Source organism: Columba livia, chromosome 8 (genome assembly GCF_036013475.1).
Source record: "Columba livia isolate bColLiv1 breed racing homer chromosome 8, bColLiv1.pat.W.v2, whole genome shotgun sequence".
Taxonomy (NCBI): Eukaryota; Metazoa; Chordata; class Aves; order Columbiformes; family Columbidae; genus Columba; species Columba livia.
Window position 1 is genome coordinate 16,382,624 of NC_088609.1, and position 26,350 is coordinate 16,408,973.

The 26,350-nt window shown below is 42.0% G+C and overlaps 1 protein-coding gene across 2 annotated transcripts in view; it reads right to left on the reverse strand.

Annotated features, from left to right (window-relative positions):
• The window catches only part of NOTCH2 (notch receptor 2), an 84,731-nt gene that overhangs the window by 13,674 nt on the left and 44,707 nt on the right, over window positions 1–26,350 (reverse strand). Inside the window, exons 10-25 of one of the 2 annotated variants that reach the window (XM_065072238.1) lie at window positions 25,261–25,374; window positions 21,854–22,087; window positions 21,255–21,365; window positions 19,412–19,604; window positions 17,734–17,879; window positions 17,106–17,225; window positions 16,844–16,996; window positions 13,795–14,023; window positions 11,172–11,373; window positions 8,485–8,638; window positions 7,326–7,510; window positions 6,343–6,475; window positions 4,286–4,531; window positions 2,268–2,380; window positions 1,202–1,731; window positions 88–435 (exon numbers count right to left, since the gene is read on the reverse strand). In XM_065072238.1, coding sequence (XP_064928310.1) covers window positions 88–435; window positions 1,202–1,731; window positions 2,268–2,380; window positions 4,286–4,531; window positions 6,343–6,475; window positions 7,326–7,510; window positions 8,485–8,638; window positions 11,172–11,373; window positions 13,795–14,023; window positions 16,844–16,996; window positions 17,106–17,225; window positions 17,734–17,879; window positions 19,412–19,604; window positions 21,255–21,365; window positions 21,854–22,087; window positions 25,261–25,374 — 3,211 coding nt within the window. Of the gene's footprint in view, window positions 1–87; window positions 436–1,201; window positions 1,732–2,267; window positions 2,381–4,285; window positions 4,532–6,342; window positions 6,476–7,325; window positions 7,511–8,484; window positions 8,639–11,171; window positions 11,374–13,794; window positions 14,024–16,843; window positions 16,997–17,105; window positions 17,226–17,733; window positions 17,880–19,411; window positions 19,605–21,254; window positions 21,366–21,853; window positions 22,088–23,034; window positions 23,332–25,260; window positions 25,375–26,350 lie in introns of those variants that run through there. The other variant, XM_065072239.1, reaches the window with a different exon arrangement.

Below are 26,350 nucleotides of genomic sequence, written 5' to 3' on the forward strand. Positions count from 1 at the left end.
CTCTAGAAGGTCCAGAATGCCCCAGATACCTACAAGCAAGAGCTACCAGGATAACAAGGCCAGAGGAACACGAAGGCATTCACCTACCCAATGACCTCTTGCCCTAGTTCTCTGTGCTTGCGAATGACCACAAGCGATCGCCGACTCCGTGCTGCCGATCTCTCCCCATAGTACGGGAACACCATGGGGTTTCCCTGAGAGTCCAGCTTGATTCTCAAATTGGTATGCAGGATGGTTCCCAAAGTGCGCAAGAAGCTGCGAACATCCTCCAGCAGCTCTTCGGGGGGCATCAAGACCACGATGATTAGGGTCCCTTCTGCCAACTTCTCAGCTTTGTCACCTGCACAGTCCAGACCGTCCCAGCCACACTCCTCACTGTTACAGCCCTGGTCACAGCGGCCATCTGCATAGTGATCTGCACAATACTTGTCATACCTAGAACAGCAAAAAGGGGTTATAGGCAGGATATAGGACATACACATTCTGTACAATACAACTGCAGTCCAGGGGCCAAGGCCTTGCAGTCTTCATAATTATTTGAAATAAAATGACACTCATATTCAGGATATAAGGAGAAGAAATACAAGCCTACGATAAGCTTGCAATCTGGTAGAGTGAAAGCAGGAAGCACAGAACACCCCAAGAACACACAGTTCAATTCTGGTACCAGCAGAAGAGAACTGCTCATTCTGTTAACTAAGATAAAGCTATAACACCCCCTGCCTCAGCAAGGGAAAATCATCACAGCAAACCTGTTGCATTTATCATGAATAACTGAAGAGAAAGAAGTGCCACGACAATCTAGAAAACACGTTCAGAGGTAGTAAATACAGCTGGGATAAAAACAGAGGTATTGCTGGTATGGAGTAAAATTCATGATAGGAGGCAGTACTGTTAAAATCCAGTACAAGGTGAAATGTCTCCTATTTATATTTCCATAGAAAGCAGGGCACATCCAAACACATTACCACATTACCACTGCTCAGGCTATCAACTTAGCTCATAGCATACACATTCCAGAACAGACAAAAAGTACACCAAGTAGCAGAAACTCCTCGATGCCAAACTTTCAGCATGAGCAAGGACCAGCAACAGAAACAACGGAAGAGATGGGAGCAGCGGGCACGAAGCATAACAGCTACTGAAAGTGCTAGCAGGAGATGAGAGACACAGAGAAACTGCTCTCAGGATTGAGCCTTACTTGCACGTTTTGCTGTTTTGCTGACATTCAAAGTTGTCAAACAGGCACTCGGGGGTGTTGCAGAACTCATCACATTCTCCATTGAAAAGCATCCAGCAGCGCAATGAAGAGGAGCAGTTGGCCCAAGGATCTTCTCCTGTCAGGGAGCAGTCGCCTCCATCCCACTGGCAGGCGTGGGTGTTACAGTCTTCATCGCAATGGTTATCTCTTGCTCTTTCCGCACAATGGGAATCCAAACATCCTCGGGGCTCTGGGCTGAACGTTATGGGCTGTTCACACTGGCTGCCTTGGGTGTGAGCAGGGCACTGGCAGTAATAGTAAGGAGGCTGAGGATGAGGGTGGCAGCTTCCACCGTTCTGGCAGGGGCCACTGGCACAACCCAGGTTTGTCTGGCACTCCTCTCCCACAGACTGCTTGGGGCAATAGCACCGTGGACCAGAAGATGTCTGGATGCACTTCTCCCCCTTCTTGCATTTCACTTGTCCACAAGTACTGTGGCTGCTGAACTCACATTTTGCTCCAGAATAACCCTACAGGAAAAAAAAAATAAGAGTCAAAACAACCAGGCTCACAAACTTATTCTTCAATGTTCTGAGGGTTGGAAGCAAGGTGTCACGTGCAAACTGTTTCTCCCCTCTCTAGCCTCATTGCAGGAGACATGATTTTCTGGAACTAGAAACTTACAAGGCTCTATTAAATTTTGAAATGGAATTAGAGCCATGAACAAGGGGAATCCTGCAGTAAGCACAGAGAACACATGACAGCAAAAAACTGTTGAAATGTAATGCTAGGTTTAAGACAGAAAAGCCAATTATCCTGCCTCAAGAGCAGAATTGTTTGGGGTAACAATAGGCAGTATCACTCTCTGAGGGCACCTGGAAGCCCTGGGTTTCCCAGCTGAGTAGACAAACTAAAGGATGTGAGTAAAGAGTGTCCAAGGACACGACTTTACAAGTAGTACAGAAAAGATAAGCTTTGCCTATAGTGGAGCAGTGAAACTAATGAGACTGTACTAGAAAACTCTACAGCTGAGGCAGGCAGTTCAGGTTGAGCATATGGTGCTTACCGGAGGACACTGGCAGATGAACCCGTCCGGCATATTGCTGGCAACAGCACAGGTACCTCCGTTCTGACAAGGCTTCCGGGGACACACGTCTATTACACTCTCACAGTGACGACCTGAGATGTAGACACATGGGGAGAGGAGAGCAGAGAAACGTGAATGTGTGTGTGCACATCAAAAAGCCAATGCTTCAATGAACAGCCAACCAGCCAAACACTCCAGCGAGCCTGTCCCCTCAGCAGAGGTAGGGCACACCTCTCCAGATCATGCCTGCTCTCTAAGCAGCTGCCTAAGGAGCTGTAGAGGAAGGCACAAGCCCTGAAGCCACAGAGGGTATTTTGAGAGAGTCCACCTTGTCTGCTTCCTCAAGAATATGTGCAACCCAGCATGAAGACAGAATTTGCCTGTCACTCCCTGCAAGTCATCCAGGCACAGGGGCTGAAGGTGCTACGCCACATTGATTTGCGGGTTCCTAAGACTTCTTTACTTTTTGGGAGATGGTCAATAAGTCCAAAGGCAAATCACACACTGACCATGAACGAACAACCCTCAGGACTCAATGCAACATGAGTGAACAGGATAAGCAAGCGGACTGATCAGCTAGACAGCGAGGTCCTACCGCACTGAGTGGCATTTGCAACAGCTCCCAGAGTCCAACTCTGACACCAGACTTTAAAAAGATGAGGATGACCTAAGCATCACTCTGACCCCCTAGGAAACATGAATAGGAGTCTCCACATATTTGCAGCCAAGACTGAGTGCTTGCAGACATGGCAGGATGGCTCATGGAGTTCTGGCACCCCCTCAGTCACAAACCACAGCAAAGCCACCCCATCCCCTCCCAGGCAGAAGCATCAATGTGGAATGCACAGAAGACAAACAGCTCCACCTCTGTGCCTAACATTTCCAGACAGATTTCATGTCTGGGACACAGCAGCAAACCCTGCTCCTCTGAGGGTGCAGCAGGTCTGCACTCCCCACACCACAAGTTCCACCAATCCTTCCATGAGAGCCAAAAGCAACATGAGATGTAATTCATAAAAACAAGCTTAGCAGACAGGCTTAAATATAAACTGATGACCTGCACCAGTGTCCCAGTAGCTAGCCCGGCTCTTCCTCTCTCATATGTCACCCTTTTAGGAACTTACTCCGTCAGTCTAGGTAATGCATTCAAAAACTGTTATGTGGATACTTAAGATATATGTCTGTGATTTCTTTGCATCTGACAATCATAAACTCAGTGGAAAATCACAGAATCTTTCAGTCTTAAGGAAAAAAAAAAAGTCAAAGACTATGGGTAAAGCATGCAGAGAACGTCACTGGTAAGCAGGAAAAGCGAAAGGTTTTAGCAGAGGAAAACTGAATACATAAGAAGTTAAACTGACATTGAAACTGTAAAGCTGAAAGTTAAGACACATCTGGAGACTATTAGCTGAAACTTATGCCCCGTGGGAGGCAGAAAGCAGAATAGCAGCAATACTAACAAAGGAGAGATCTAGAGAGAGTGAGACATAAGTTTGCAGTGTGAAATTCTTGCAAAGTTGTGATTCAAAGTTGGACTGTGGAAGGATCACATCACTAAGATAGGAATGTATAGACTGTCTACGCATACAGTATTCCACCCTGACCACATCACCAATGTAAGAAAGAATGGGAGTGAGGAGTAGAAAAAGACATTGATTTATAGAGAAAATTAATATGCTGCTCTGCAAAAGGAAAAGCCATGGGGAGACTGACATGTGAACGGTTACACTTCCAATATTAGAAATGTGAGATCATGAAGGACAGAAAAATATCACAGAAAAAAAAAAAACCCAGCAACCGAGTGCCTCAGGAGATTCCTTTGAGACAGCTCTAGAAGCCAAATTTCTCAGGTTTAAAAGAAAGATTGGTTTAAAAAACTGAGACATGGTGTAGGGAAACAATCAGATATTGGGAAGTGACTAAACAGCATTACTGCCAGAAAGGACCATTTTTCAAGATCCTACTCTGAAACTGGAAGCATGTTTACAACTACTCACCAGTAAAAGCACTACGACAGATGCATGTATAATCATTTATCAGCTGAACACAGTCCAGGCTTCCACGAGGGTTACAAGGATTAGAGAGGCATTCGTTGATATCTCCCTCGCATCGCTCGCCTGCAAAGCCTGGCAGACAAAGGCAGCTGTAGCCCCCAATCTGGTCAATGCACTGCCCCCCGTTAAAGCAGCGGGGTACTCCCGACTCTGACACACAGTCATCGACGTTCTCCTCACAGAAACGGCCTGTCAAGACAGTAAAAAGCAACAGTTTGAGGATATAGTGTCATGGCCTCATTTCCTACACTGCCCATCAAGTTTTAAGGCTATGTCCCACACAGTCCCAGATGTAAACAGGTAAAGGTCCCAGTTTAATGCAATCCACACCCCGCACAGCCAGCCAGCCTCGGATCAGACCTCGGGAGCATGTGGTTTAGACCCAGGCTGTTATTTAGCAGCTTTCATGCTTGACTTAATTTAAGGGCCTAATTAAAAACACAAAAACAAAACTGAACCAAAGAAGATGCACTTAATTTAGCCCTGCGACTGGACATCGCCAGAGAGCCCTGCACTGCCCCTGCAAGGCTCTGAGCTTCCCACCATTCATTTAACTTGGCAAAGAGCATCTGTGGCGACATCGTTAAAACATGCAACAACAAACCAACAGGAAAGCAGCTGTGATAAAACCCAGATTCCTGGCCAGCATGCCATTCCTGCAGATTGACTTCTGGGGACCTACACTAAACTCCTAACACTGGCTCAGGATGGCAGTTTCTCCCATCTCTTTGCAGGGTTCCCTTTCAAGAGATGCTAAGTATATAAATATTTTTAAATTCCTTTCATTTAAAAAAAAAAAAATTGTCTAAGCCAAAAATTAATTCATCTCAACAAATAAAAACTGAAGAATTACAAGCAATACATTCAGAACCTCTCAAAGGAGGATGGGTGCTTTAGTTCAACACAGAAATTCTGGCAATGCTGAAATTGGTACATAAATACATATTTTGACGTACAGACATAAGAAGCAACTTTTTTTTTTTTTTTTTTTAAATTGGAGGACCAAATTAGGGACAATACATGAAGAATTGCTAATACAATGATTTACAATCAATAATCCAGACTAAGGACATGTGCTGACAGCCACACTGAAGTGAATGAACTGGTAATGTGTACAGGCAGGAACAAATATATTATTTTATAATTTTACTTAAATTTACTTTATCAACCAAGAATTTAGTTCTGTCCAACACACATCTGGAGATTTTGCCTACATTGAGACGACACACTTCAGAAAGAAAGTTCAGAGGCATATAAAATCTTTAACTGAATGGAGAAATAAACTTAAGAAAAAACACCAAATGAAAAAGCATTCCCTGATGGGTTAAAATGTGCAATCCTGAATATTTTCAAAAGTAGAAGTCAGGGACCTCAGGTCAGATATAACAGGGAATGGAAGGCTGGGTTTCAAGAAACATGACATTAGACAGGCTGTGGAATCACACTTATTGAAAACCACCATTATGTAACTGTAGACTTTTGGGGGTTTTTTTAAACGCATTTAATAAAAGAGCTCAAATTTGCTGAAATAGTTTAAGCTAGCCTAGAGGCACTGAATTTCTTTTCCACAAAAGATTCCAGGATAGAGGACAAAGCAGCACCAAAATTTAAACAAGTAAAGGACACTGGAATTTATGCAAGAACTAAGCAAGTTTTCTGTGTATTTCATAGCATCTTAAGCAAAAAGAAACCCTGGATTTACTATAAGAAAACCGATACGGTTGGGAAAGACCTTAATGGTAATCTAGTCCATCTCCATTCCCAAAGATGGATCATACATTCCCAAATGACACTGTCTTGACCTATTCCTTTAAAAGAAAAGAAGCAAAAAAAGCAGTATTTATTTTTAAAGAGAAAATATGTATCTCAAGGGATTCAGTGCACTTTGGGAACATTCTTAAAAGAAAATAATGCATTCCCTTTAGACTCTGTGTCATGAAACCAGCAATAAGAAGGAAAATTCACTCTTGTAACATTCACTTAATTGCTGAGCTTCATACCCCGAGTTCCTGGTGGACAGGAGCACTTGAAATGATTGACGAGGTCTATGCATGTTCCTCCATTCTGGCAGGGCTGGAACTGGCATTCATCCACTTCATATTCGCAGTTGACTCCCTGGTATCCAGGCACACACTGCCAGTATAAAAATAAGTGTGAATAATCTTCTTCTAACAGATACACTGGTAGACATCTGAGAAAGGCTAACCCAGATAAAACAAACCCTCAAAGGGACAGTTTGTGACTGCCTTTGTAGCCACACAACCGCAAGTGATTTCAATGGCTGCTCAACCAGCCAGCTTAAGCCCACAACTTGAGCGTGTGACTACTTAACAGCACACTGCACGTTTGAATTTGAGTGACTTTATCCCTGCAAAATACAACCATCAGATCCTGACACCCTTTAGCACTGAGACCAGCTTCGTAGTTTTGACTTAAGGTTTACGTGAAACTCATCCTCTCCTGGGTAAGCGCTTCCAAGGTGTTCCACCATTCTGAAAAGCTTAGAAAGGATGATATGCCATTACCTCATGGTTTGCACTGCTCTCTGCATCAGCCATAGCAAACAGAGAGCAGTGGAAGGCATCTCCCACCCTAAGAAGCAAGGGATATTTTGCCCATCCAATAGGCAGAATACAACATTCCTCTAATGTATTCTACATATATTTTAATAAAAACCACACCTCAAGAAAAAAAAAAACAACAAACTTTCAAGATAAGAACTCTGTCTCCAAAGAGGCAAGGAGTTCAAATGCCCATCAACCACACCTCCTTACGATCACACTTCTAATTCAGTTTTAAAAAGCCCCTCAGGAGCACTGCTTCTGCCACAGCTAAATCAAAAATCCCTCCCAAGTGCAGGTTGCTTTTATCCCCTTCTTTGAAGCCACTGTACCACATGCACATGTTTCTGATTTATTCCGATTCCTTTGCACTACAATGTTCTAAGCGTTTAGACCTCTTCCTACTCGACCATGTGCGTTACCTCGCACTGGTATCCACCCAGGTGGTCCCGGCAGGTTGCTCCGTTCTGGCAGGGGCTGGAGTCGCACTCATCCAGCTGCACCTCGCAGTAACTGCCTGTGTAGCCCACCTGGCACTGGCAGTGGTGTGTCTTCCCAACGTTGAAGCAACGACCAGAGTGCTGGCACAACTGGTCCACCGAGACTCCTAAAACAGAGTTAAATAAAGTGAGCAAACACGTAAAATGTACTTGCCGCCACTGTCGGTAGCTCAGCCAGGAACGAATATGGCTAGACCCAACAAACTGAAAAGTTGAAACTCCAAAATTGAAGAGTTAGTCTTTAAATTACAGCGGGTCAGAAACACAACTGGCTTCCAAATAAAGTCACTGCTCCATCCCCTTTGGATCATCAGCATCAACACTGGCACAACATATTTGTACCGCTCTATTATTTTACCCCTGGCTGGTGAATACACATCTGAAGTACAGCTGTTCAATGTTTGTACCTAGCATGTCTCCCAAAGGTATGGGAGCTTGACAGCCTTCTCCTTTGACGCTGAGTCTGCATGTTCAGATTTCCTGGACTGAAAATGGCATGACAGTGCCCATCAGCCTGGGCTACAAGCCATCTTCCAGGAAGAAATACACTTAAAATGCAAATCTTTTAGATGTACATCATCTGAAGCAGGAAATCACTACTTTGAGGGGCCATGGTATTACCTATATAGCTAAAGAGCACACTATTCTCTGTGAGAACACTTACAAAGATCATGAATTACAAAATGCCTTTCTTGTACAAGGACAACATGTCTTAAACCTGGCCTGCCTGGGATTTAGCAAAAAGGCATAAACAGCTGAAGTATTTTTCAAAAAAGGCAGTCCTTGAAAAACAGTATTACTGAAACTCTGAGACTTCATAAAATATTTAATACTTGTTTCTAATATTTTTATGGTAGAAGCTAGCTTCTTATGTCAGGGAGAATCAAGAGAGCCTTGTCTCCCAAATATAACCTTGCAGAGAGTTTTTTAGCTTAGAAGAGATCATGATTGACCACTTAGAGATGAAGTTCTCTGGGATCTCCAATGCATCCTGCATTCACAGGTGTATTGGGAAAGGAGGTGCAAACAAATGATGCACGGGAAAACGTTTTCAGCTAAATCACAGAGGATGCTTATTTACCCCTTTGTGAAGCTGCCACTTGACATGAGACATTGGGCACATCGCAGTAAGCACCAGTCCAGCCAGGGGGACAGACACATCGAGTCTGGGCTCCAGTCTGGACACACGTGCCTTTATTCTTACAGGGAGACTTGCTGCACAGATCCATAAGTGCCTGGAGAGAGAAAACAAAAAAAACAAAAACAAACCCACAATGTGATATATGGTGAGCACAGCAGGAAACACTACTCAGAGTGCAAGTTCAAGAAGCAAAGAAAGGAAGCTCTGCAAAACTAGTTCCATGTGGTGCTAGAAAGAAAGGGACAGCACTTCTCAAGTCTAAGCCACTTGCTTCTCTGACAGTCTCGAGCTCATATGCCCAAAAAAGTGCAAACATACAGAGAAATAAACCCCCAACGGCAGCATCATTTCAGCAGTAAGCTGATCCTGACACCTTGCTATGCAGAGGGATCTTTGGCTGGCTGGATTTGAGAAAATTCAGTTTTATCTCAGACTAGGCTTCTAGTTCCACACTAAAAGGCTTCCAGCTATCAACAGTAACATGTGCCCTTCTCCCAAACTCGCCTTCTCTTCACAGCTTTTTGAGGATGACAGATGTGCTCTGCATTTTGACTTTTGCTTTTTGCCATCAGCTCACCATACCTGCTTTTGGCCCCGTTTGCTCTACTGTGGTCTCTCTGAGTTTTCCTGTCTCCCAAGATTCAAGTGAAACCCCACAATTCTTCTGTGAACTGAAGACGGGCCAAAGTACGCTGCTTTTCTTGATCCATTATATAAACAGTTTCCAAACAAAGAGACTAAAACGCAGTAAATCATCATATGAAAGTGGAGTGAGGACTCAAAATAACTCTGACCTAATAAACCAGCCACTAACCATCATTTCCTTTTTGAGCACTTAATCTTCAAAGTAATATAGCTATTTGATTGATTTCAAGCTGACTTGAGGGAAGGATGAGGTTTTAAAAGCAAGTAGTACCGAATTTTGTCTGTAAAATGCAATTTCAATTCCGGAAAGTTCTGCTTTTCAGATGCAAACTGTCTCCTCACAAAGATTAAAGCAGAAAAATATGTGCTTTCACAGGCAACCAAAAAGAAACTTGGAATTAAGTTTTATCACATGTAGTTGAGCGGGAAGAAGAAAAACATCAAGCCTCTCGCTTCTGCATTTGTAACGAGTAGCTGTTTTACATGCAAATTCTATAACTTATGAATCATTGTCTGATTTTGTGCTGCTTATTTAGCTTTGCTAATTAGGTCAAGCCAGTTTACCACTAAGACAAGAACTACAGTGTAGCTGTAATCTATAATCTCTCCAATACAGCTTTGAGTAATACTTATAAATTTAGAAATTTCTAATTCCTTGTATAAAATGAGTAACACATTATCACCAGCTTTCTCCGAACATAAAGCACACTTTCTGAGCATCCACAATATTCACTCTGGGGACAGGGACATTAATCTTTTTCTCAAGTAAAAACAAAGCAAACCTAACAGAGGAGGAACTACTGAACTTCACAGTACTTTATGATCACACTCAATGCTAATTCTCCCAATGAGGTTTAAGTGGTGTGCCCAGAATGCATAATTAGGGTAGTAGACGGGTCGCTTTTTTATATCACTTCATTACTTTGCATTCACTTCCTCCATTAGCAATACCTAGAAGCAGACCTGACAATTTATTGTCTAGCAACAAACTTCTGGAAAAGCACCTCCCCCACTGCCACAAAAATGCTGCTGCTAACAGCCACTGCTTTACAAAGACACATTGGCACAAAAGACGGTTGCAAAATTCTTACAAAATTTTAGTGCTTTCCAGTAGGTTAAGAAATTCACATGCTTATGGAAGAAGCCAATATAGTGTTCACTATTCCAAACCTAGAAATAGTCTCAAATCTTTTTTGCTGTTTTGATAAGCACAAAAAGAAAAACCTGTTACTGGAGAAGTTAAATCAGAACTCTGTTCCCACTGTGATATGCCAAGTTTAAAGTTTTTAGCAGGTACTAGTCAGTAATTTACAGTATGGGTTTGCAGCTCCTGTGCTCAACTGCAGAAAACTGTAAACTGCCTGGACTTCAGTTGAGTAAGGCTGGGGCTTTTTATGGAGATTGTGAACAGGACAATCACATCAGCTACTGCCTCAAAACATTTTCTGGCTTCTTGCGGAAAAAAATAAATCTACAATCAACCTGGAATAACTACACCTCCCTGTAAAAAAAAAAAACAACCACCAACAAAACCCAGAACGTTACATCAAGGTCCTGCTAATCAGACTGATATTCTGCTTTTTCTTTTGCGTTTGTTTAGCATTTTTTTAAATACAGGACTCCGCCTTCAACCAGGACAATTTAATGCTTCAAATGAAATGCAGCCATTTTCAAAGCTAACAGCTGTTTTTCATTTTAGAAGAAAACTGATCTAGAAAGTTCCGATGACACCTGTCCTCATAAATAACCAGGCATTTTTCTCCTCTTTGCAAACTGACAGTTCCGATTTCCAGAGTTTTGAACGGGGGCACCTGCTCTGTTAGACAGAGGCGCTGGACTTGTTTTTCCCAGGACAAAGGGGCCAAGCACCTCTTACCAGAACTGAAGGAACAAGAGCTCTGCCACATCTGGTACCTCACGTTTAACCCCATCGCTTCTGCTGTTGGAAAGTTCAAACAACAGGGCAAGAGAACGCCACCCACCTGACAGTTCTTCCCAGTATAACCCAAAGGACATAGACATCGGTATGTGCCCAGGCTGTCCACGCAAGAGCCTTTGTTCAAGCACGGGTGGGAATCACACTCATTAATTTCCGTGAGGCAGAAGGGTCCCGTAAAGCCCAGCGGACACTGGCAGGTGAAGGAATTGATCCCGTCCACACAAGTGCCTCCATTGAAACAGGAGCTGCGAGAGGGAGAACAATGGTGAGCTGAGGCAGAATGCAATTAGCTCCCAGTCAAAACAGCACGTAAACATTACTGAAATGAGAGAAAACCAGATTACAGGATCTTCTGACCACTGGTGAGTTCCTGCTAAAGAAGTGTAAATCAGATAACAGCTATTCCAGAGGACTCAAGCTCACTGTCTTTTACCTTGGCAGACAAAGAAAGTAAAGCAGGGTTTCAATGAGTCATTAGTGATGGAGGCAACTTATTTAATGAAACCTCAGCTTCAACACCACCACAAACAGCACTGTTCCAGGTAGGCAGGTGTCTTTCTCAAACAGATAAATTTTAAACAAATTTTATTACAAATTACAATTGTACTACAAATTATGAGAAACAAAACAATTTGCCTTTTTATTTTAAGCTTCAAAGGAGTCACAGGTATGTTTTCTCAAGGAAAAAGTTTGTATAACATGCAAAACATAAGCATGCTCTTCATTGAAATTATGTGAAAGTATTGGTATTGCTAAATTCCTTCCTCGTCTTCTCATGAGAACCGTAAGTCCTTGATTTGTAAAACTATTCATACATGCCCTGGCAGAAATCAGATCAAAGGAGTTATCCCCCTCCCCCCAGCCTTCTGATCATAAGAAATTCTGCCAGATTAGGTGTCCTATGGACAAGTGACTGGGAAAGTCAGGAGAAGCAGTGCCTCATGCCAAGTTGACTCCTTTTTCCTGCTAAAGGAACGCCTGCCAGGAAACTCCTGCTCCTCTGAAAATAGCCCTAGATCAGACTCAAGATAATCAGTTTGATAAAGTACACAAACCAAATTCATGCCTGTTATCTGTTTTGTGCCCTGTCAAAGGGAACTTCCATGGGAGAAGCCACTGGCTCATCTCCTTGAACCTCCAGTGCAAGTTTCAAGTATCTAAAAATTCTGACTGTGATTATGGTAGAGATGTCAACACAAACCTATTTATCAGAAACGTTCCTCTGCCTTGTGGGCTGAATTCTGTTTCACAGGGAGCAGAAACTGCTGTTTACATTCAAGGCAAAAGAAGGAAGAGGAGACAGTGGAACTGTCAATCACGTTTCACTGAAATCAGGCACCCATCCCCAAAAGAAGATGCCAGTCTCTCATAGGCGGCTTCTCACACAAGACACGGAAGAATTATTTGAACCAAATTCAAATTAGCCAACCACCACAGCAACCTTAAGTACAGCTCAGTAAATTTGGGTTGAGAGGTGTGACTGGTTTAGCTTGGCAGAGCATTGAAAATTGCTACCTCCTTCATTCGTACTTGCAAGACTGGTTTCTGTCCTGACCGATAAGGAAAACAAAACCAGGATGAAGCTCAAGGAAGAATCAGGCCATTCTGCTTAAACAACTAACCTACTTCACTTCATTAAACAACTGCTGTGCAAATTTAACACACCCTCATCAGTGACAAAATCCTGTTCTGAGGCAAAAGATGTTAAAATACTTCCTTCCCCACAAATGCAATTTTATAAAAGATTTTTCTGTGCAGAAAATCATAGAATAATTTCGGTTTGAAACACAAGATACTACCAAGAGCTTTATGTTAGCCATCTTTGTTTCTTGTGACTAGACTGGAACATACAGTTTAAATTTAATTGTTTTTTTTAACCATTGCAGGCCTCACTAGAAATTGCTTCAATTTGAGAATTTGAGGTTACTTACATCAGTCCTAACTAAGCTTAAAATAAATATGCAGGCAGATGATGGATACACAGGGTTAACTCTCAAATTGCTTCTAAAGCTACCAAGTGAACCAATTATACAAGAACCAGCTGTTGTGCATTTTAAATCTGTTCCACACCTCCCCCTTAGAAAGACCTCAGGTTTTACATCAGCATTGCTAAATCCCATCCAATCTGCGAGCATTAAGAAGATCTCTGCTGATTAAAACTTTCCAGTGCAGAATTTGTGGATTTAGTGTTCCTCCTGGTTGTTTCTTCATATTATTTGTAGTCGATAACTCAGCTTAGGGTTAATTGAATTTTCCTGCCTTTTTGAGAGTTGCATTGCTTCCATTTTTGCAGCTTTTGTGTTTCTCAACACAGTAACTGTTCATAACCAGTTACTTCCCTCCTTATATGATAATGGTCTTATAAAAATATAAATTATTTATGTTTTAATAAGCATCTGTTTCTGCCTTAACAGTTGTTAAACATTCTCATATTCCTCCTGCAATGGAACTAAGCTTCTAACTAGAAGACCAGCTTTGACAGACAACTGCCTTTCAGCTGGTATCCTGCACAGGGCATACAATTTTTCCACGCATGAATCACAAGCATGTCTCAGTGATAACTGGCAGGAAAACAGATCCTCATCGTTACAAACTGCTGTGTAGGACCGGCTTCAAGCCGTGAGCACCCGTTGTGTGGGTTGTTAGGGCAGCAGTGAAGTTCTCACCTCTCGGTGCACTCATCGATGTTGTTCTCGCAGTTGGTTCCCTCAAAGCCAGGCTGGCACTTGCAGGTGTAGCTGTTGACGTAGTGGGTGCAGGTGCCACCATTCCTGCACGGGTCACTCAGACACTCGTTGGTATCTGTTTGACATTTATCTCCGTGAAATCCAGGTAGGCAGATGCATGAGAAGGAGTTTATCCCATCCACACATGAAGCTCCGTTTTGGCAGGGGTCTAAGACAGAAGCATTGCAGTAAGAGTTAAAATGGGAAGCAGTCAAAGGCCAGGCCTAGAGGAATAGTTTTGGGGAAAAAAAGTATCATGTAGCCCAGTGTGCCAGACTACTGACAAATTTTTCTGAGCCACTTAATGGAATATAGATGCAAAGCATTATCAATAATAAATTCACAAGAAGATGTGGATCAAGACCAAGCTTCAGGGCCTAAAGGTTTCTCTGCTGGGATTTGTTCAGCCAAAACCAATAAAAGCAGGCCCAAAGCCTCTTGGTTTAAAATTCAAACTCTGCTTTTTAAATAAAGGCCTACTGAGAAAGACAATAGAAGCAGCACAGCAACTGTTCCTTCTTCCTTATCAATCCTGGTTCATAAGAGAACTCAGACCATTCTTTCTTTTCGCAAACACTGCTCAACACACAAAAGAACTTGTGTGCTTCATTTTAAGCATGAAAGTAGTCTAGTCTAGTCACATACGTATGTGTAAATTAGTATGCATATATATACACATACAAGCACTTATGAGTTAATAAGCACTTAGCATTTTTCCCCAGTATCAAAGGCTGGCTGGGGAAAGGCTGGCAGAAAAGCTCACAGATTCATACACAAACTTGGCTTTGTCTCACCTCTGCATTTCTCGACTGTTTGGTTTTTGATCTTTTTTTTTTTTAATCCCTACCATGATCTTGCTACTTGTGCATCACATTTTTTGGTCTGAGCCACCCCTACTACTGTATTCCGTCTACTTTCACAAGCACCAAACTGCCTGACAGAGCTCTGCCTTGCAGTCTTTTCCTCCTGCTTTGCTCCTTCCACTTTTGGATTTAACACACACATTCCTCTGTCAGACGCCACCTCTGAAGCCAGTTTCCCTTTCTACTCTGCATCCCTTAGGGCAAGTGCCAATGTATATGGAGGCAGGGAGGGAAACCTGGAGGGAGGAGGAAAAGGGAAAACAGGAAGAAGGATGAAAAAAAGGTTACAGAGCAAGTATTTTTAATCTATGACGATCTTTAAATACTACTAAAATACAAATTTTAAAATGTAAATAGACTCCATAAAAAATTTGCAGTTCAGTATAAGCACAAGGTAATTCTGTTCACTGGTAAACTAAGAAAACAGATGTGAAAGGTAATTAAAGCTCATTTATCGACTGAAAAATATGCCCACAAGATAAAAAATTGTGTTATAAGAGACACACCTGCATCCATTTAAAGGTCATCTGACTACTGAAGAGAAAAAGCACATTCAAAGTGAGACCCCTGGCAGCTATAAAATGTTGCGTCTATGGCAGCCAGCCATTTACAATCGAAGCCAAAAGCCGCGCATTAATTTTATGTGCCGCACATTTACTGACAGAAGAAGGAGACTCGAGTATCAACTTTTCAATAAGTTCTTGTCGTTGGAGGGTTTGTTTGCTTCGTAGATTAAAGACATTTGGCTCAAGCCATGGAAGGTTTTTGTTATGCTAAATGAAATCAGCTGTAGCAATAATTTCAAATTCTTCTTCAACCTCATGGGTGTGCTGCCTAGCAGACAACACGGGATGCATCCCACAGCTCTCAGAACACTTAGGAACAGACAGAGATTTCCCAGCTGTTCAAGAGATGAACACTTAAAAAATGTTTTTCTCTTCAGATACTCACAAAAACTAATAGGACAGGCAATAATTTTGTTGGCTTCAGCAAGCAAAGCTCTGGGTCAGTGACCAACGTGACAGTTTTTATACAGTACCTGTTTGCCCAGAGAGAGGCAAGGAAAAGCTCAGGCTGAGCAGATGCCCTAGAAGTTTTTTCAGCAGTACTGCTCTGGGGTCTCCCACGGTAACTTTTGCTAACAGACTTGTTTGGATCCTTCTCTATAGCAGTCACAAATTAAATTTTTTTCCAATGCAAAACACAAGTCTTTACATTAATACCTGAAGTCTTTAAGGCTTTGGTTTGGTTTTAGGCTATTCTAATAAAAAAACAGAGGTTTGGCTTGTTGTGGTGGGTTTTGCTTGCTTTCAAAGAGACAGAATTTAAAAAAAATGACACCACTGTGAACTCCTCCAAGGTCTGATAAAGCACTTTTCAAGTAGTAATAGGTAAATTTTAAAACACATGACAATTCTCAGGAGATTTTATCTGACGATGATACAAAATATCGCTGGCAAGAAAAATAAGTTACTTTGTATTTGGTTTCCCTTGTAAACAGTAGTGTCACAGGCATGAAATTAACATGTTTTCTTGTAATTTAAACAATTTCAGTACTCAGCAGTGCACAGGCTATCCTCCTGCAACTGATACCTATTCTGGAAGAGAGGGCCTCCTGTTGCTTAATCTACTTTCAAATACAGATTAACGGGAACAGCAACAGGACCCTCTCCTTCCAGAACACTAATGTCAGACAGAGACGTTTCAGGAAAGACTACTATACCCCAGATTCCTATCACACCTCAGTCAAACTTAATGTTGAAATACAGGTAAGCCCTGCAGCGTTACTTTAACTCGGTGTATTAAAATTTCAGGCAAATATAGTTCTTCATTTAACAGTGCTCTCTATTAAAGTGTGGACACTCTATGGACCTTTTCAAGTAAGAATCTGGGAACGACTCGTGCTATCAGTTTGAACACTGTGGTCCACCTTTAACTGCTGAATGAGATTGATTTTGACTGCCTTGAACATGCAAGTTTTACAACGCTGAGGTTTGGGTTTGTGTTTTTTTTTGGTAAGATATTATAAAATAACTTTCGGTATCTGTTAAACAGCAGTCATCAGTAGCAGAGCAAAATATTTCTAGGAAAAACTGGAAAACACAGAACAATCTGCTGATACTCACTTGAAAGGCAGTCATCGATGTTACTGTCACAGTCTCCTCCAGTGAAGCCAGGCCGACACTCACACAGGTAACTGCCTTGAATATTATGGCACAGGGCATGATTTTTGCAGGGTTTTGAGAGACATTCATCAATATCCACTGTACATCTCTCCCCTGAAACACGGAGAGTCCAGAAGTAAGGCCCCTCATAAGGCAATGGTCACAAGGCTTGATGTCAACACTGCTCAACGTTAAATCACAGTACGTTCCCTATCCACCTTACCTTCCCAGCCAGGGGCACACTGGCATGTGTAGCCTTCAGAGTCAGGAGATTCTTGGCAAATTCCCGAGTTCTCACAAGGATCAGGTGAACAAGGAGCAACCACTATCTGGCAGTTCACACCTGGGGAGCAGAGAGGGGAAAAAAAACAGGACAGTATGCTGCTAAGAGCTTGGTGCTTCTTGGAAGAACAAATAAAAAGATTGTAACTTGCATGATTATCCTACACAGCAGGGGACAGCATTTCCATATTTGAAAAATCTCAGTAGAAGGAAAAGGAGATCAGAGCACTCCTCAATGGGCTCAGTGGGTACAAGCAGACACGGTAATCCCGAGTTTAACATGCCTTCAATTCCCAGTGCATTTATGTATCTCAGTCTAACTTTCTTACAAAGAAAATGAAGCTAAGCTGCCACCAGGACATTTCTTAATGAGTCCAAACAAGGCTTAGGTATGGTCTTACTAAGTATTCTGCTACTGTGTCATGTCTACATGAAATGACTGTACTCTAACTTTATCTCCTCTCTTGATTCCTATTTCCGTGAAGTTTAATGAAAAGATTAAAATGGCAATAAGGGTGCGATAAAGAGGAAAGGAAAAAGAGAAGAAAAACTTCTCTCTGAATTTTCACCTTTGAATCCTTTCCTACAGGTACATTTATATCCATTCAACAGATCCTCACAAGTTCCTCCGTTCTGGCATGGGTTTGATTTACATTCATTCTCTTCTGTGGAACAGTAATCTCCTATCCAGCCTGCATCGCAGACACACTTGTACCTTTAAAAGCAAAAACAGCAGTAAGTTTAGAGCACTCTGCAACAACTCCTCTACCAATTTCTCCTGCAGATTAGTTGTGGAGAGAAAACCAGAATCTATTTACAATAGATTGCTTACCCCAGCTATATAGTTTTGAAAATACTGAAAATAAACCCTCCCTTAAAATCACAATTCCCTCCGTTACAGTTTTCACAAAGTGCTCAGTCAACCAGCAATATGTTTTTGCTTTGATAAGACCATTTCAACAGATTTAGACAAAGACAGAAAAAAAAAGATTAAAAAACAGTGGAGGGGAACAATAGGTTCCAAAGACAACGAGACTGATTTAATACGAAGTAGTGGTTACGAATGAAAACAGCTGGCTGGGAGCAGGAGCAATCTTGTCCATCATGTTTCAAAATGTGAAGCAGAGCAGCACTCCACCCCGGTGACGTAGAACCTAGGGCTGGGTGAATCACCCTGGACTCGGGCCACACAACACACACTGACCTCCTTCCCTGCCATGCAAACAAGACTGATTTTATCTGGCACTGAGTGTAAGGTGCACATGGGCATAAATACGAATGCAGGTGACAGATGATGAACCAAAACATTTGTTTCCCAAGCTTACATGAAGGCTGAATTAGCAGTAAAGTCAGCTTTCCTGCCAGCTCCAGGGAAATGCTGAATCCTGAAATGCTGAACCCTGCCAGCTTCAGGGAAATGCTGAACCCCAGAGCTGCCCGCAGCAGTAAATCACTTCCTTGCCCAAGTGCTGACAACCTTTTCCAGGACACAGCACACATCTGGAGGCACTGCTGTTCCATGTACAGTTGGGAAGCTTCACAAACATAAGCCCTACCTTCCCAAACCTGCTGACTCCACGGGCCCCACGCTCCCAGACTTACCACTACCAAACAGAGGTCTGATCCAGGGCTCCTGAAATCAGCATTTGGCCTTCCTGGATGGGATGATTCAGAAGCAACTGCTGCCACCAAAAGAACCAGAAAGAGCTTTCCTTTTTTCTCTCAGGCATGCAACAATGCGGCCAAAGCTGACAAAATCTATCTCTGAGTGTCAAAACTTGCCTGCTCCTTAATACAGAGTATTTGGGTAGTAAGAACAGCACTAGCCAATATAGACAGTCTCCATGCTCAATGTTTGAGAGTCTGATGGAATAAATAGCTGCTATTCCCCAAAGATTCAACTTGGAACAATTTCTTTATTTTAATTGTATTCTCTCTATTCTCTTGAATTGCCAAATGCTCCCTTTTCATGGTGACAATCCACCCTGCGCTACAGGCCCATGCAAAGACAGCAAAGAATACAATGCATGATGGAAAAACCTATGTTGAAACAGCATAGACTGCAGCTGGTGACTAAAGGTCTACACCTTACTGCAATTAGGTCATGGCAGCAGGTAAGTCTGGATCCTAATCTGAGAAACTGGAGAAAAATCAGAAACCTCAAGTCAAGATGAAATTTTGGGTAAAGCCAAAAAAAAAAGCGTACAGAAGACAGCAGGTACATTTATTCTGACAATAAGTACTTACCCGCTAGCAATATGTGTGCAGTTGCCATGTACGCAGGGATTACTAAGACAGCCGTCTGCCTGTGACTGACAGCGAGGATGATGGTAACCTTCAGGACACACACACCGAAAGCCATTGACTTCATTTATACATGTCCCACCATTATGACAGGGGTTGGATGTGCATTCATCAATGTCCACATTACAACGCGGGCCTAGAAAAAAACAAAAACAAACACCCACACAACGTATTATGTAGTATTTCTTATAAGAACATTTGCTTTGCATGTCTGCAAGAACACACATTGAGCCACAACTCAGCAAAGCCAATTCAGTGTGATAGCTCTTGCATGCCTCCATGCTTTAACTGAAGTCAAGAGAAGCATTTTTGAAAGATGCTGCACTTTCTGTGCCTGAAAAACAGCACTTCCACTCAACAAGTATTTAGAAACCAGTCAAGAATCTCAACAGAATTCCACTAAAAATCACTGGTTAATATTCATTAGGAAGGCAAAAACCAAAATCACTCAACTGTATCATGCTTGGAACAAACCTCTTGAGCTCCACTTGTCATAGCCCTGATCTTCTGCTTTGAAAGTACCTACCCTTTGAACAACCAATAGTGCCATACTGTCTGCAGTAAATACAGTTCTTGTGGTTTATTGCGCAAAAGGGACTCTAAAAACACCGTTTCCTGTTTTGCCTGCCTCTGATTACGACTGCAAGATCGCTGAAGTAGTGACCATAAGATCTTGTGAGGCTGGAAAGCTAAACAAAGTGAACGTTGCAGTAAGTTGAAAGCATTTTTAACATAAGGAAAGGACAGAGTAATGAGACCCCATGCAAGCAAGCTCTTTAAATACTGGAATACAACAATTCATTGTATTACTGAATTATTTTAACAGCGTAACAGTAAGGAGTCCAGTAGGATAACAAATATAGTGTGTCAGCAACAAAGAACACTGAAAGGCAAGAGTGATCAGGATCGTGCCTCTTCTTGTTCTGGGGGCTAAAGGGTGCCCCCACCCCAGATCCAAAGGAAGGAAGTAGCATCAGAAGTTTAGAAAGATGCCAAGAAAAAAACCACAAGACACATGAAGCCTCTTAGTGCTATTTCTAATGCATTTCAGATCAATTCTAATTAGAATCATTCAGTAATAAACAGTAACAAACGTGATGAGAAAACTGTTATAAACAGTACCAACTGCCTTATGACAATTATTTTATGAGCACATTACCCTACATGGCTCAAAACATATGAAGTCTATTATAATCAGTGTTGAGATGTGCTTTAGTCATCAGAAATTGTCCTGATGTGGACCTACAGTTCTAAGCACAGATCCAAAAGTGCCTAAAAGCTGCTTTTTTCAGCCCTACTTTAACTGTATTTGACAAGTCAGATCACACTATGAAACAGATGTTATTTGGTTGGAGGCTTCAGAGTGGAGAGCAGCTCATTAGAACACTGAGTTAATGCTTTGCTTTCACAGAAAGAGAAATACTGCTCATGGTCAAAGCCCAAGGTACTGCCTAATCAAATAACTGTCTATATTGTCCACAATATCTCTGGCCCTGGAAAAAGCTGTAAATAATAAACTGAAGTCACATGGGTTTATTTGTTATAAAACCAAGACCCATGAATTGGACATAATTACCTAACAAGAACAGCATTTCACAGCACAGATTAAGCCATTTTTCTGCTTGGTAGAACTTGCTGTAATGTAAGACGCTGAGATTCAAAGATTAGAAGGATTTACTGAGATACTAACTGAATTCCTTGCAGTCAGTATGCAAAGAACAGCCTCCATAGCTGGCCGGATAACTATCTTCAAAACAACTCACAGCTACTGGGTAGCTGACTTTACCTGTAAATCCAGGTTTGCAAGCACAATTGTAGCGATTAATGCCATCAATACAGTCCCCGTGAATGCATGGGTTACTTGCACAGTCATCAAAATTATTTTCACAGTTCACTCCTGCAAAAATAAAAAAGTTAGAAGAATAACGGGGGCAAATCTTACAAAGAAGATGACAAAACTATTTCCCAGTAATAACCAAATTAAGAATCCCACCTGCTTTGAAGTTACAAGTACATTGAGGCAACTTAAACAGGTGATGATGCAGAAGCACTACAACACCAAGAAATGCCACCTGAGTCACTGCATGCTGACTAAATATGACCCCGAACTTGTACTAAACGTTTAAACAAAGGAATAAACAATTTTGAACACCATGCTGCTTTTTTTTTTTTTCATCTCCTGCATGCTTGAATTTTGGGCATAAAGAGGAAGAGTATTCTTCCAAGGCCAGTTACAGCACCCGTGGGGGTTCAGCAATCCACACAAACACAGGAAAATTCAGCAAGGAAAAGCTTATCTCTGTACGCAAATGTAGCACACATGAGAAACATTAAAATGCTTGTATTCTGTTAAGAGTCCAATCCTTCTGCTTGTGCTGCACGTACCTGAAGTGCCCAGCAAGCAGTTACACTGGTAGCCGTTCACCAAATCGATGCAGCGTCCCTGATGGAGGCAAGGATTGCTGTGGCATTCGTCTATCTGCTCACTGCATATGGCACCCATGTAGCCAGGATTGCATATACACGTGTACGAATCGATTCCATCTTGACATTCCCCATGGTGGCAAGGATCAGGATCACAGTTGTTGATATTCTCCTCACACAGGAGGCCAGTAAAACCTACGGGAAAATGATGAACAAAAGTAATTAAGACGTTAACCGGTACAACGCTGCAGTGACTATAAGGCAAACACAGAAAGAATCATGTTAAGAATCAGCAAAGTGGCAGACAGCACAAAGAATAACTGGGCATCTCAACTGCTGCCCATTTTCCAGCCCTGGAAAACAAGACTCTTCCACTGCTCACAGTGTTACAGAACAACATCTTGCATGGAGGATCCTGGCATTGGAAACAGGTACCTTCAGTTTATTCCAAACAGTAGCAATGAGAGGAAACACATAAATCTCTGTGAGAAATATTTACTCCAATCAGTATAAACTATCTGAAGGCACTCTCCTGTCATTATTTCCTCTACACAATACCGGGGGGGTTGGCTTTTCTAGTATGAGAAATTACTGCAAAGATGCTGCAGGAACCTTCCCAAGGGAACTCCCTTGGCTCACATCAAAGCTTCTGCAGCTCTGCTTATTAAAAAGTCTCTTGCCCCTCTCATTGGGAAACTGTTCAGTAACTCCAAGCAAGCACCAACTGCGTATTTATGAAAGACTGCATGCAACCTCTTCAGTTAGGAGCAATGAAACAAGCAGCAATTTGGCCTGTTTCATTCTGCTTCAGCTGGGAAACATCCTGAGCAACAGAGGAGGACAGAATCTACTCACCAAAAGGCCTAAAACAACAGTTCAGGAAGCTACGAGTGGCAAACAATTCCCTGAAGAGCCCTGTTTTCTGTGATGGAGCAGAGCTATATGGAACAGGGACAATTTTAAATAAATGGTTTTCAGATATGACGTTTTGGAGCAACAGCTCACGCTGCCTTCCAGCAGCTGGAGATTAGGAAAGGTAGAACTTCAAATTTCAAACAGCATCGGGAGACTGATACAAACCAAGCTGCAGGGAATTTCAACAGCTGAAGAGTGATTCTCACCTGAGTATTATAAGTGGATAACAGGCTCCCCATTTTTCATACAGGTTTGTGGTTATTTCTCTGGTCAAACATACCAGGTGACGGCTAACATTTCCAAGTTCTGCGAACGTATGCATGGATGAATGGGTGTGGAAGGAGGTGGGGAGAGGGAAGGGAAGCTAGTTAGAGAGATGGATATAAAAAGATATTAGGAGAGGAAGAGAAACAAACCGATAAGAGGACGAACAGTGGCAAAAAGGAAAAAAAAAAAAAGGATAAGGGCAAAGAAAGGAGGAAAGGCCTAAGACAACTCAAGAAAAGAAAAGCCATGATCTACCACTGGGAAGGAGAAGTGGAATAATGCCAGAAGGGAAAGAAAAGACAAAAAGCAAGCAGTAAATAGAGCTATCTGTACAGCATTTGGCCAAACATTTTGCAGTTTTCAATCACTTTGGCAGCTGGTGATTACCATTCAGGGAACACATATCACTCATAACACAAGATTAATAGAGCAAGAACATACTCAAACATTATTTTCCAGTAACTGACCTGCCCCAATGATGAATTCCACATTTCAGTCTTACAGAAGGCTGTCAATATTAAATATAATACTTAGCATACATTAGTTAAAAAATCATTACCTTGTCTCTTATTGTAGCTCAACTAAACCACTTAAAGATCAGATATATTTCTTGATCTCTTAAGTGAACATACCTTACTGAGATATGATTTCCATCTTTGCAGACAAGAGTTAGACTAGAAAAGAAACACTTGAATATAGAACACAATCCCTCAGACAGGACAGAAAAAAGCCCTGGTACAGAGCATTTCTCCCATTTTCAGGCAAAGTACTAGCCAAAAATTCTACTAAGAGCTGCTGCTTCAGTAACACACATTTGGTTGCTTTCAGCCTTCTCCTTGAAAACGCTCTATACACCATGTTCCTTCATGGAAGCAGTAGTCTTTCCACATCTGGGAAATCTGGGATTTCTGTACTGAGCTGGTTCAACAGTTTAGTGCCCAAATTCAGAACATGCTTTCATGCTGCAGGCCTCCGCGTTGTCCTCCACTACATGATCCAAAACCCTCCCAGACCCGATAAGCGCTGCACTCTCAGTGAATAAAAGCAACCAGACCACACACCAGCTTCAGAAAGACCTTCTAAGAGAGTTTCAGGCACTCTGGGGAAGAGGGAGAGAGTGTGCGTGAAAAGGCCGAGGAGGAATTTTTAAGCTAATCTCTGTTATATTCTGTATGGTGCATAATAAATGAGTTAAGTTGAATTTGCCTTAACAATTTGATTATTGGAATGATTCAAAATGAGAACAATTGCACGTAAGTCTAGCCAACCTAACGGCACATTTCTGGGACAAAGGCAGCTCCAGGTACTGTTCAGCCTCTTCCCCAATGGAAGAGCTAAAGCAAATGTATTCCATGTTTGGTCAGTTTGAACCTGCATCACAAGCAATACAACAGACACCATTAACTGAAAGCAACCAAAAGTCATTCCTTACTGAGAATTAGAGTGGGAACTGCCTATACCCTCTTATTTGACCAGATGTAAAAATTAAGATAAAGTATATCTACATCAATCCTAGAGGGCTGAAGATAAGAAAATCCTATAATTAAACCTGACACTTATGAATGTGTAATTAAACAAGCAGTAAAGGAATGCAGTGCATTCAAAAAAACCACCTCAGTTTCATCCACAGCTCTGTCAAAACTCCTGTATGACACTTGACAAATTTTAACTATGTTCTGGCAGGCAGATAGCATGTGGTACTTCTTCCAGTGCACACAACTTTTAGTGCATTTCAATCTTCCACTTTTGACATAATATAGCCTGACACAACAGAAATCAGAATGCAGAGTAGAACCGCTCTATCCATTTCTTATTCTTCAACTGTATACTATATAATCCGACTTGGAAGAAAGCAAGCTAAGCTACAGACAAAAGGCCTCACACTGCTGTTTTTCCACTCGTGGATTCCATAGATGATACAGAAGAAGTTGTCACCTTCTGAGAAGCAAGAGAATGGGCTGACAGGGGAGGTCAGAACTCCCATCAGGTGTGAACTTGCTGTCCCAAGCGAAAGGCTATCTCTGTACTTAAATGCTATTCTCTGCTGCAAAGGAGTAGACAAAGCTTTGCAACAAACAAGCGGTATTTCAGAAAGAGAAAGAATGTTGGCACATCTTTGACCACCCCTTTATGTATTTAGGTTACACGTGATGTCCAGCCCTGGGGGCTCTGAACACGAGACTAACCTGTGGCGCACTGGCACTCGTAGCCATTGGGATGGTCGATACATTTGGCTCCATTGAGACACGGCGTGCTGGAGCAGTCATCTATATCAATCTGACACACAGCACCACTGAATCCTGAAAGGCAGAAACAACGTGAAAATCCAGAAGTAATTCTGAGGCAGCTGCACTCTCAGGAATTAGTTAGTAGTAAATCCTTAAAAACACCCAAATATAAGCTCAGTAAATTGAAACTCAATTTCATCACTAAGCACGCACAAACATGCCACACCCTTAGTGTATTGGCTCCTCATCCAAACCACCAGCCAGAGAAGAGTTTCTATCCTCCAGGTCAAAGGAGCCTCAGCTGGAAAACTGAGATGGCCAAGTCCAACAAAATGAAGCAGACGGAGCACATGTGGTGTCCGTCACTGGACAGTATGCCTGCATATAAAACTGACAGGCCACCAATAAAAACTATCAAGTAACCACAATAAGTAACTTAAAATGAAACAATAACGTGCACATCACTAGAGCCTTCAGACTAGAATGACTACAGCACAGTAGAATGTGGTACAATACAGCACTGGAGCTTTCGATACACTCCTTTAAATAGTTAAACTCTCAGCGGGTTATGTCAGATGATGCAGATCCTTAGGCACTTCAAGAGAAAAGTAAAAAAGCTCCAGGAATGTTTCTTGGAGGAAGGAACCAAAAGAGGAGCCAGAACATCATTAGTCAATAAGAAGGGATGCAGAGCAAGCTTTTGTCAAGTATATTCTCATCTCAAAACTTTCTGTCCACCATCAGGAAAACAACTGATGTTTGTTTACCCTATACCTGACCTCTCAGCCCAGCATTTGTCCTTCTTTTCTAAAGTGAGGACCCAATCCACCTTGCCCCTGTTGCAAATAACATAAACTATACTGGTGCAAAAATAGCTTCTGCCTAAAAACCTCAGAAAAAGACAGAAAGCATGCGGAAGGTCCATTTTTAAAAAAGTATTTAGAATTACTTGTTGATATCTCACTATGATATTCACAATAACAGTAGTTCTTGATGTCAATTACCCTTTAAGGGGAGATACCACCCAACTGTATGTTTCTCAACATTT